Source organism: Anser brachyrhynchus (assembly GCF_964034855.1).
Source record: "Anser brachyrhynchus genome assembly, chromosome: Z".
Classification (NCBI taxonomy): Eukaryota; Metazoa; Chordata; class Aves; order Anseriformes; family Anatidae; genus Anser; species Anser brachyrhynchus.
In genome coordinates, this window is record NC_137697.1 from 22,730,505 (window position 1) to 22,743,276 (window position 12,772).

At 34.0% G+C, this 12,772-nt stretch overlaps 1 protein-coding gene across 2 annotated transcripts in view; it reads right to left on the reverse strand.

The window, feature by feature from the left end:
* Nucleotides 1–802: 802 nt before the first annotated feature.
* The window catches only part of TNPO1 (transportin 1), an 83,614-nt gene continuing 71,644 nt past the window's right edge, over nt 803–12,772 (reverse strand). For both annotated transcript variants that reach the window (XM_080573182.1, XM_080573181.1), the window contains 4 exons: nt 11,927–12,026; nt 10,428–10,502; nt 7,606–7,748; nt 803–6,235 (listed from right to left, as the gene is read on the reverse strand). In XM_080573182.1, coding sequence (XP_080429308.1) covers nt 7,641–7,748; nt 10,428–10,502; nt 11,927–12,026 — 283 coding nt within the window. In that variant the 3' untranslated portion in view covers nt 803–6,235; nt 7,606–7,640. The remainder of the gene's footprint in view (nt 6,236–7,605; nt 7,749–10,427; nt 10,503–11,926; nt 12,027–12,772) is intronic.

The following is a 12,772-nucleotide window of genomic DNA, read 5'->3' on the forward strand; positions in this document are numbered from 1 at the left end:
AAGTCTCTAGGTTAAGCAGACTTTAAGCTGAGTATGCAGCAATGGATTCCTACCGAAGTTTTATTTTGTATTTGCTCATGCATTTTATTGAAATTTATCATTACACTATAGGAGTTACACCTGTCCAGCACAGGTAACTAAGTTGTCTGTATGTAATTGACCAACTGTTAAATGTTGAACATGAAATGGGATACCACTTTTAGTTTTATATTTTAATTTTGCAGACTCCTGTACCAGGAAATTACAGAAGAACAGATCTTTAAATAGCTTGTATGATCCCAGTCCCATAAAAGCTAGACAAAAATTGGATTAAGACCACTGTAAGGTCTTTTTTTTTTTTTTTTTTTGCTTTAAGGTCTTGATTAATTTTCATTCATTTTTTAGTTTACTCCTATTTTCCTTCAGATTACTGGTAATACAAGTAGTGAGGTCTGTTTTCTCCCCCCATTTGGTAAGCCTTAGCAAACATCAGCTATTTCAAATGAAAATGATTTCACCATATCATTTCTCAGTAAAGCACCTAACCATTATGACCCAGCAAATACTGATTTAAGTTCAGTTAAACCTCCTATGTCTAACACCGATCTGCCTCCAGGCAGCACAAAGCATTTAAATTGAATTGACCTGAACTTATCCAAAGATCTTTTTTTTTTTTTTTTTGAGATAAATGAAAACCCTCCTTATTCTTGAAAAGACTTCAGAACTTACATGTGGCAACCAGAAGAGTGCACTAATGGCTCAGGAAAACCATAAATGAAACTAGAAATTTTCATTTTTTCATTAAAAATTAGAATGCAACATCTATATTTAAACAACTTTATTAACATAGTCAAGCAGTGATTAACATTCACATCTATTATGTCACATCATACAAATGTAAATACAAAATTACTACAGTACAATATATATTCTCTGCATGATCCAAAATATTTGGTGGCCCCAAAAACTCTTTAAAATTCAGCAGCTTATCAAAAATTAAAACCATATTCTATTTAAAATGAAGTTCTGTTAGCACATAGGCAGACTTCAAGAAATAATCACTCAATTTAGTACAGTTTGAGAGGTTGCAGGAGGATATGTTTGAAGGAAACATTCCAACATTGTGGCAGATACAGAAACATCAGATTTAAAGCTTTCAAGCAAAACTCATACAACCTAAGTTGTCAGCAGAAAGATCTAGTCATCTTTCACTTTAAACTATTTTATATACTGCATTCAATTTAAAATTTTGGAAGTGTTTAGTATTAGCAAGTCAGACAGCATACAACGTATCTACCTATCTCTTCCCATGAAAAAAAAGATACTACACTAGAGACTTCAACAGCCAAATAAAACTGCTCATACTAATCTTTTTAAATAATCACAATCCCCATAAAGTTCATCCAGGCCTTCTCAGTTTTGTTTCTCACCTGAAGTAAGTAAACATATCTAAGGTGAAAGTAGCACAATAGAACTTGCTTATCAAAAAATGATACTATAAGTGCTGAATTCTTAGAGATGTGGATTTGGCTTACTAAGACGTATACTGTTAACACCACACTGGGATACATCTTTTATAGAGCCATTTTAACTTCCCTCACATAAATACATTCAAGTGAGTAAGTATCCTTATTATTTTAGCAGAATATATACCATAAGGCAAGCAACAAGAGTACTCACCTCAGAGTTTCCCCATTTAAAATACCCTAAAACTGGCTTGCTCCAACCATTAAGTGCAAAGAGCAAGCATCAGTGGCAGACAAAAAAGAAAAAAAAAAAAACAGCTTCTATTGGAGAAGAATAGCTAGTAGACTGATGGATGCAAGTCATCTGGAGAATGCATAGGTGAGTGAAATACACAGCTACTGATCAAGCTTCATTTACTCAAGATGAGGTTACTGGAAATACTTATGTAATATATAACAAATATGTATGCAAACTACATCAGTATCTACGTGAGATAACTGCAAGTTTTTTATTTTTATTTTTTAATTTACAGCAGTCATTTCACTGTAGAGCTTAACCTTTATCTAAGATAAAAAGTTACTCTTTAGACCCTATATAGAAGCTTTTTGCATCTATCATCCCCATGAAAGTACTGAAGCAATTAGTGTTAAGTTGCAACTTCTTTCCTTGACAAAATCTGAAACAGAAGATTTCCAATACAATGTTGCATTTAAAGCATTTTTCAACAAATATTTCAGTTGTTTGAATATGGATGCATTCTCCTCAAGGGAAGAATGTTTTTGCACCTTTATCTATTAATACATTCAATATGAATAAAATAGGTGAAGCAAAAGTCATTATTGTCCCACAGTAGAAGGTTAATTTAGAGTAAGTTCAAGACAGAGGAGCTGCCTACCATGAAATACACGAACTGATATAATCAAGACACATTTTCATAAGCATGTGTTCTGAACAAAAAGGGTACAAGAGTATTCACCTGAGATAAAGCTAGTATTTGAATATTTCTAAGTAGCAATGAGTTTCACTTGAGGAAAGCCACTCCAAGTTTTAAAATATACATTTTACTATTATACAATATATGCAGTTTAAGTAAGATTGATGTTAACATAAAAGTCCTAACAAAAAAAATAATAATCACAGTGTGTATCAATATTGTTAGTTACAAAATTTATGCTACCTCATAACTTTTAAAAATTATAATGATTATAAATTTTAAACCCATTCTCCTAAAAGTGATCTTCTGAGTATAAGCATTAAGGAGCAATAAACTAAAGCATAAGAATTAGCTCATTACAATTTAAATATATACATATTCACTGATTTAGAAAATAATCAAGCTTTGGAAAAAAATTACAAAATTGATTATTTTTGCTTGCACTGGTTAAAATAATGAACTACTATATTTTTTTTTCCCTAAATGAAAAGAGCTGTTTCCTGAATGTGTAATGAAACAAGTTTAGTATTGAACTTCACTTAAGACTAATTTAACAGCAATTTAGAACTGCCAAAAAAGATGCATTTATAAGGATTTTAAATACACTTTCTGTTACCAACTTAGGTTGATCAGCAGCTTTTGTTCACTCTCAGAATCCTTCAAAAAAGGGAAACTCAAAACAGGAGAAAGGCATATATAAAAACAGTAAACACTGACCTCCTGAGGTTCCTACAACAAAAATATTCAAGTAGAAAATCTACACCATTACTTAGCAGCGGCTATTTCTGTAGTTTAGCACACTAACAGCACTTTATTCAGTGTGTAAGGAGCAAATGAAGTAAGCCGTGCTTTCAGCATGCCAAGAGGCAGAAACACTGGAATGTAACAAAGACAAACTCACAATTCTACCAGTATAGACATTCAGTCAACATTCAAAAACTGTCAAGACCACACCACAAGAATTAAGATTTTTTTAAATATATCCCATGATGCAATAATTGAATTGTAACTGTTAATGTTGATTCACAACTTTTCTTACCTCACATTGTACCCTAAATGGCTTCTGCAAATTTCTGCACTATATTATGCATTAGGAATAGGGTTTATTTGCTTTAAAACACACAATGAGAGAACTTACTGGTACAAAAAGACTACTTTGTCAGTAATGTTTATGTCTGCCTTATTTTAATTACTTCGCTTGCTGTTCAGACCAATTAACATCTGTGTAAATACCTATTAAAATATGAACGTACAAAAGTGGCATCCTAAGCTAATCTGTGATGAGGTGGTGTGGTTTTATTTGGTTAAAGGGACTTTCTGAAATTTAAAAAGTCTAATTAAACTTGGATTCTAGCCATAATGCTATGTTTTATTTAGGTAGGTATTCTATGTTACAAATTTTTTAATGTAATTTCTCTGAAATTCTTACCTAATGCTTGAACACACTCGAAATTAAAGCAAGTTTGGGTCTAAAAAAATATCCTACCTTGCTAAATTTTAAAGTCTTTTTCTTCTTTTTCCAGATTAAGTGTTTTTAGTGACTAAACTATTTCTAATTTAGTTTGGTTATTAGTTCACAAGGAATTTGTATTTGCTACCAAAGCAATGTAATTTGAAAGCAAGTTATCACATGCAATTTTGACAAAATCATTTAAATACTATGTACTAGCATTGCCGAGTGTACTTCATACAGTACATGTCCAAACTATTTTTCAGGCATAATCCATTTGAATTTGCAAACCCAAATTAAAAAAAGGGGGAGAGAGGGGGGAGTTGGGGACAACGTAAAATGTGCATGCTATCATGCATAAAAAAAAAAAACTTTGAACATCATTTATAAGTTCACACTCACACAGCTCAAACTTCAGTGCAATGGCTAAATCATCCAACACTCAAAGAACAGAACCATGCAAAGAAGAGCAAGTTCTCAAAAACGAACAAACAAAAGAAAAAAACAACAACAAAAAACTGTTATCCAGTATCCATTCTGCAATGCAAAGGTGAGAAACTAAATCTATAAAAAGGCTGTTATGGCTTAATTTTGTTTTGCGGATTAATTATGCAGCACTTGAAAAATGGAAAGGTGTGGCTTCACCTCTGGCCAGCAGAGTTAAAAATCTCTCCATTTTCCTTTATCATCATGGGATACTCTTTAGGCAATCTAAATTAATAAAGACTTGCCACTTTCAGATGGACACAAGATCAAGTGTACCAGTTAGGATTTCACATTCACAGTACATAAGAAAATACACATGGAAGGAAAAGTAAAGGGTTAACTTAACAAGGATTTATTCACAGGAATACATGTAAGTAGAGAAAAAAACACAACAGAAAAGCTAAACAAATGAAATGAAGAGGATCCAAACCAACTTTCACTCTGTAGCTTTAAACTTGCACCCTTGTGCATTTAACTACATCACAAAGGGCCACCAACATGCGCCGATACAGTGTAGATACCCTGCATTACATCCATTAACTTAAACATCTCTTTAAGATCATGCTTTGAACAAAAAGAAAGCATAGAAGGTAATATGTTGAGTGGGAATAAACACAAATATAGCAATCATGTCATCAACTTCTACAATTGTCTTTACGTGCCAACTAACATTTATGCAGCCTTTAACGGGTCTTACCATGTAACTCATTTTTAGAGATTCTGATAAAATCACTAGTATATAACCATGCAGAAAGCACATCACACTGACAGCACAGAGGCAAGTATTTTGCACAGCTATATCAGCTTTCCACATTGTGCAGGTTACACACAATACAATATCAATCTTATTCTTAACAGATCCTAAAAAGGTATTTCAAGGCCTAATTGTTAACTACAGTACTTTATATCTATATTCTTAATAAAAATAAAATCCACAGAATCTTAGAAAAGGAATTTTAAATGCAGGGCTATACTGAATTGGTAAACTGCAACACAAAACTGGCGCAACATAGGTAAATGTATACCAATTTCACTCTATGTGATGCAAGCATGCTACTTTCCCACTAATTTAAATTACTTCTGATCACTATGAGTCAGAACACATGCCTGAACCTTAAACTGCACGTTAAGAATAATGCCTTACTCTAGAAATTAAATCTAATGAAGTACAATAATCAAATCATATCCACTACTTTAAATTCTTTTTAACGTAAAAATTAAGATGTCAATCTCTCCTTTGAACTGTCCCTCCCCTTACCCCAAAAATGAAAGGAGTGACTCATTTGGCAGCTTGCAGGTTGCTTCATTTTGTCCAAGTTATCTTTTATTAATTTATGATGGGGTTTCTCTATCATACACTGCAAGTGCCTGTTCTAATACAGACACAAGCTGCATTTTAACTGTACTAACTTCATTTGTGTAGTTCTTCATTAACATGCAAATACCTAGGAATCCCATCAAGCAGGATGAAATAATGTAGAAAACCCTTACTTAAAAAAAAAAAAACATTAAAAAAGAAAGCCTTTTACTGTTTGTGACCCCCATTCTTAGGTTTCCTTTATTGTGCGCAAAATAGTTTTCCTCTTTACGTATCCCCATGGTTCAATTATATGGTTCTTATTTTGGTACAATTCCCCACAATATTCCAGAATGTGCTGTTTTATGAATAGATTCTTTTTTTTCTTCTTCACATCCAGTGCAGAGTTGTAATAGGAGACAGATTTCCACCCACAAAGGCTCCAGATGTTAAAACATTTCCCAACATCGACTTAATACAGTGACGGCAACACCTCCCTCCCGCCCCTCCCAGTAGGGTTGGGATTGTACTGTATTCCCTACTGGTTCACCCTTCCCCCCAGTAAAGGGTAACATTTTCCCTGGGTGCAGAGGCTCCCTCATAGTCTCCCAGACTGAAGGACCTATAAAAGAAAAGATAGAGGTATAGTTAAATCTTACTTTTAAACTGAAGTGACAGACCTGTGCATGAACAAAGAGCCTTTTTTTTTTTTCCCCTTTTTTTAAAAGCAGTAGGTACCAACCTAAACTTAAAGAGAATTTGTGCATAGATTTTCCTTTTATAAGTCACAATGTTGAGAAAGATTATTAAACATATCTTTACTAATATAACAATTTCACTTTTATTTGGATTAAACAAGATAATCATACTGTCTCCTCAACACAAACTAAGAATAATTTAGCTTTTTTCCCACTTTGGATTCTTCTTCATTAGAAGAAAAAAAGTCTACGTCAAAACTAAAATGCCCTCATTGGTAAATACGTAAATTTTTGAAGCTGGTACGTTTTTAATCCATTTTTCAAATGAAACATGCAATTGAAACAGGAATTATTATGCCACTGACTCTGAAAAACACTAGGCTGACTTTTAAATAGTTGTTCATTCAACAGTAAAACAAAATTGCACAATTCTCACCAAAGTTTTAGTATAAAAGTTCTACAGCAAGTTATCAGATTTATATGATGTCTGATTGAATGAACTTAATCTGCCCTCTCTTCTTTTTTGTGCGGTATAATAAACTCTTGGCAATATCACACTACTTTATACATGTGTACTTTGCTTTAATAACAGTGTTCACAAAGAGCATACAAAGCAGGGTGGTATAACTATAACTGTCATAGAACGCACAGTCATTGTTCTTTGATGAAGCTGAGTATTCTCTGAGACAGAACTCCCAACATTTCTGAACTGGTGCATAAAATGGAACATCGGAAAGACAAAACACATTAACCTCCCCGAAAAGTAAAGGTCTACAGACTATAGAGCTGCAGATAAGCATATCCTTAACTCAATGCAAAGACCATGTGTTATGTAGCCAGGAATGTACTGGACTTCTCATAGCTAAAGTGTCTTGAACTTGCTTTCCTATCCGAGAGAAATATTCAGCTTAAACCACATCTGCTTTCTACTAATTCAAAAGATGCACAGCGAGCCTTGTGTGTTTAGCACGATGCCTTGAGGATCACACTCATCACTTTATTACACCTGAACAGGCACTTTGTTACACCTACACCTCCAATCTTACATTGATACACTACTGTGCATATTGTACACTTACTCTCTTTCTCTCTGTAAAAAGTAAAGAGTAGAGTCAGAAAGTTTTTGCTACAGCTACACTACCAGCAGCATTTAGGTACACCATCACTGCCTTTTTCCCCCTTCTTACAGGAAGAAAAACCTTTAATCTAGTCAATTAATCACGTTTCAAGTAATGCAAATATGGATGAAGTCTGCTATACAGCTCTATTTAGCAAGTAAGATTCGTATGCTTACCTCTAATTATGGGACTGCAGCTACAGTGCATGAGGTTAAACTCCGTAGTAAGCTGCAAGGCGCTCTTTTAAGGGAAGAGGAAACTGGTCAGAGAAACGCCTCCAATTCTCATCCCCAACTTGATTTTTAAATCCATGAAGAATCTACAAGTGATGGGGGGGAATTGAAAGTAAAAATAGTCACCAAACAACAGATACATGATTATTATTTACTAGTAATATATGCAATAGCCTACAATCTATTGAATTGTTCATCTGTCTATCTGAATTCTCCAATTTAAGTGTTAAACAAAGGAAATTAATAAGGCTTTCTTAAAAAGAAAACAAATTCAGTTGAGACGTACAGAATATAGCTACCCATAAAGACTGATATTAATATTTAACTATCAAGTAAGGTGACTTACAAAGTCTGTCAATTGACAAAATATTTAGTATTCTGAAATGACCTAACCCTAGGTTGTATGTTGTGATTACTGTACTCATATTTCATTTTTAAATGTGTGACGGGTTCTAGAAGAAAAGTTGAGCCAGTATCACAGATAGCACTTGACAGAATGAATGCCTGCCAATTTCTAGCACAATTACAAATGCTTCCTATTAAAGCTGTGCTTTTTCCTCAGAACCTGTAGACAACTGCTACTAAAAATGAAGTTGTTAAAGTCTTTTGTGCATTAAAACAACATGGACCCACAGCAGTTAAAAATGAGCATAAGAATGAAAAAAGCTACTGGTTACAGTCTGGATCTTTCAATATAATAAATCAACTGAAAACTAAGTGGTACTATCAGAAAGGTCTCTGTATTTTTGATGTGAAAACAGCAGGTTAAAAAGCAAATGTAAGAAAAAGCAGGATGAAATGGCTCCTCCTCACAAGAAAAATTGCAGATAGAGTCTAAATGTTTCTGTTTTCCCTTTTTTTAAACTCAAGGATACTGAATTGCGGAACAGTTGGTCACACAAATATCCTCACAGAAAAAATGTTAAAGCTCATAGTGCTGAGCTCATCCCCAACAAAACATTCTCAAGGAAAGGTGCCCTTGAACAGGATGTTGCAATAATTACATCATAATTAATTTACTGCTTTTCACCAAGAAAGAGACCTTCCACAAACAGGCTCACATCTCTTTCCTAATCCAAGCAAGTCAGATCAGCCAGCTACCAAGGAGTGACGAAGAAAAAAAAACATCCAAGGATGTTCAGGTACGACACAAAAAGACTGTGTCTTGAGCATTGTCCAAATGCTTCTTAACTCCAGCAGGCTCAGTGCCGTGACCACTGCCCTGGGGAGCTTGTTCCAGTGCCCAACCACTCACTGGGTGAAGAACCTTTTCCTGATATCCAGCCTGAAAACCACACACTGTACAATCCACTAGCAGAAGACCTCAGGGGGCTACAAAAAAAGCTGTTTTTTCCCCATTGTTCCTAAAAGACGTAGTAATTTTTTCAGCTGGCAAAAGGACATACTCCAATGAGGAAGTCATCTGAAAATTTGTATGCCATCACTTCATGAAAACATGTCTCCTTTCTTGCATGAAGAAAGACAAAAGGATAACGCTGAAAAAATCAAGTATGTTCTTATGTAAAATGGCCAAGAACTGCTGCATCTAGTTTGGATGCATTAGATCCCACATGACTATCTTGGAAAGAATCCAGGACAATGAAGCTTAACTTACTGAAGTGAGTATTCAGTGCTGAAGGACCAGTGCAGAAACATGCACTGAAACTGCTTTGGACTATCATCACAGACAGACAGCATCCTGGACTTTTTTTAAGCTTTTAAGTATTTGTTGTTTCCTTCTACTGACACTAGAATACTTACAGCTATGCATTTCCTGAACCCGAACTTTCTTCAAAGGAGACCACTTATCTAGTACAGTAAAGATTTCTGTCTTTGCTCCACAAGATAGGATTCAAAAACTCTAGTTTCTGTTCTGATATTGACACTTAGCATTACTTGAAGAGAGAGTGCCAATACTGACCCATGATCCTAATACATACTTAGAAATATGGTCTATTTTAGCTTTAAAATGAATATTGTAAACTTGTGAAACGTATCCTTCCTGAAAACAGAGATATCACTTTACAACATATGAAGAAAGGCTTATTACTGAACAGTAACAGCATATGTTCATGAATCTGAAATAGAAGGGGTTTTCTGTTGCTTTGTTTTTTAACCTAAGACACATAATAAATGTGTCTTTTTTCCCCTTCTTATTTTATAGAAGGCAGATAGTTCTTTTGCTTATATTCCTAAACAAAGCGTCTATAGAATTTATTCTTGGATATCACTGCACGTTAATTTCTTGAAGATTCGCTCATCCAAGAAGGCTTCAGCAGAAGGAAGATAAACATATCAGGATAGCACTATAATATTTTCCATTTGCAATCTTCTAGATACCTCTGAAAAAAAAGTTGTCTTTTTTCATGGCAAAAAAAAGTCTTGAACCAGACAGATCTCATTTTCTAGAATGGAGATGACACATATGTGGGTATAGATAATCCTGTTCTTCAAAATGCAGTCAAATCATAGTAGCGTGGCATTATGAAAACCTCTTTGAGGGTGATTATCCTTTCAACTAAAATCCCAAGTGAACTTCTCAGCACCATTATAAAAAAAATTATAATAGCCTGAATGCATATAAGAAAATATAGGTCAAAAAACCTCCAGATTGTTTTGACATTTTGTCTGAAACTTATGACTTTGCAAAGACGAATCCATGACCACAAACATAGGAAGTGACAACAGTGGAAATAGAAACAAGAAAGAAACAGAGGACCCAAAACAATCATAATTAGGATATACTATTATACTAGGAACATTACCTTACAGAACATGTCTCGGAGATCATCTTTTGGGCTAACCCACGATGCAACAGCATCACAAAAAAAAATAAAGTCCTATAAGATTAAACAATCACATAGGTTAGAAACCTCAATTTATAGGTCTGAAAACAATGCTTGATGTTCTTTCTATAAACTATGCAGGAGTCTTTGATCCTAACTCAAGAATTGATTTTGTTTTCATGTACTTATTTTCCAGTTAATTCAGGTAAATTATTCTACGCCTAAGTGTACAGAAGTAGAAATGTCTGACTATGAGAAGCTTTGTTTCATCAGGTTTTTGATTAAATAAAGCCACAGTAACAAACAACAACAACAAACACAATTGGCTAATCTGAATTCTTTCAGTTCACATACAAAGCTTAAGAATTGGTCATCTTAAAAAACAAGCAACAAACTCCAGATCACTCACAACTTTCACTCAAATCTTCAGTTGGAGAAAAGCTGTTCTATTTCTTTAAGCAGAACCAGAAGTTATTTCTGGGGGCACACAGAATATTTACCATACATGTTCAAAAGCAAGACACCTCATAATCCCCGCACATAGTTCATTTGCTGTCATGCATTACATCTCTTACTACTCTATTAAAACACCAGTCTTTAATCATTAATTCGACAATGCTCATGTTTTTGGATAGGAACCAAAGATAACAGCTACAGAGAAGAAGAGATAGGATAATGAGAAAAGTCCTTAATTTCCCCTGCAGTTGTTTGAAAGAACAAATGGACAGCAGAAGAGGGGAATAAGAACAGAATAAGGCATAAGTGAAATCAACTGAAAAATTCAAACCAAGACAGAGGCTCAATTCTTGTATTTCAAGGAGAAGGATTCCAGGCAGTGGAGAGGAAAATTCACTTTGAGTTTCCTCTCACAAAATATTACATTGGTATAGCTTTACTTTGGAGCTGTGGAGACTAAAAAGCAAGTCACTTCTATTCTTGGTATGTACCATTTATCTTAAAGAGCATCTTTTCTTGTCACATTGACTATTTATGAAATATAATCCAAGTTCCGACAATCTTCCCTACCCTAGTTTTAAGAATGAAGAGGTGTTTATTATTTTTATTTCTTTTTCTTTTTAACTGTCCAGATGGCATCTGAAAAATAGGTTTTAATGACTTGGATTTTATCTTATATTTTCATACAGATCCTCACCACAAAATACATGACAGAAATATTACAATAGTTATTTTTAATCAAAGTTCGTTATTTACAACTTCATTTTAGACAAAAGATTAATTTAACACCTCTGCTCTTCAACTCCTTTTCACAGATGATAATTACTGAAGAAATCCTGAAGTATTATCAGTGCTTATCACTGCAATGTAAACATTTTGGCCTCCATGACTTCAAAGTAAAGCTACATCATGATCTGCAGTGAATCAACATCAAAACTTTTTAATATTCCATATTCAGCTTTCACTAAATTTCACGAGTAAAAAAAACCAACAACTAATAAAGATCTATTCATGCATCTTACTTGGACTACTCCACTGGGGTTGACTGAGATCATGGTACATATCCCACGGAATGCTGAATCCTTTTCCTCATTGTCTCTTATGTTTCTCAGAGAGGTGCACCTAGTAAGTTGGAGAGCAAATCTTAGCTAATTTTATTTCTGCTTCATTCAGTCAAGTCAGAACTAGGTGACAGTATTTGATGGAATAAGTCACACTGATAAAAATGACCTACAACACTGTTTTGAACAGTTAGAAAAACAGTTGTTTACTAGCATATTCCCATTATGCATCATTTCCAGAATTTTCTTCTACTGTTTCACTATATACAAAGTGTGACCTGTATTCCATTAAATACAAAAGGAACATATAACTGAAATATTTATAGGAACTATCATTATTAGAAGCAGAACATATAATACCATCACAGTATGAATTATGTCAGATACCACTTACAGAACAGTTATTTAACTTTTACAGCAGCAAGCAAGCTATTTTATACATAACAAGTCTATAAACATATATTCCTTACAGCATTTCAAGCCTCAGACTGATTTTTTTTTTTAAAGTAAAGTAATGCACAGTTTAAATTTTACAGTATTTGCATGCATTGTATTATCATTCTGGTGGATTTTAAAATGCTCTTTCATAGTCAAGCTTTAACACAGCAAGCATGTGACAATCTTATCCCATGCATAAATTAGTCGTTAGCCACAACATAAAAAATACATGACGGTGCTACTAAAAACTCACAAACCTGATAGGACAAGATTAGTCACATGGTTGGCAATGATTAAGGATTGAGATTTTGTAACCAACTGAAAATATATCTAAAAGTGAGATAGAAAGAAGAAAGAAAGAGAGTGAAG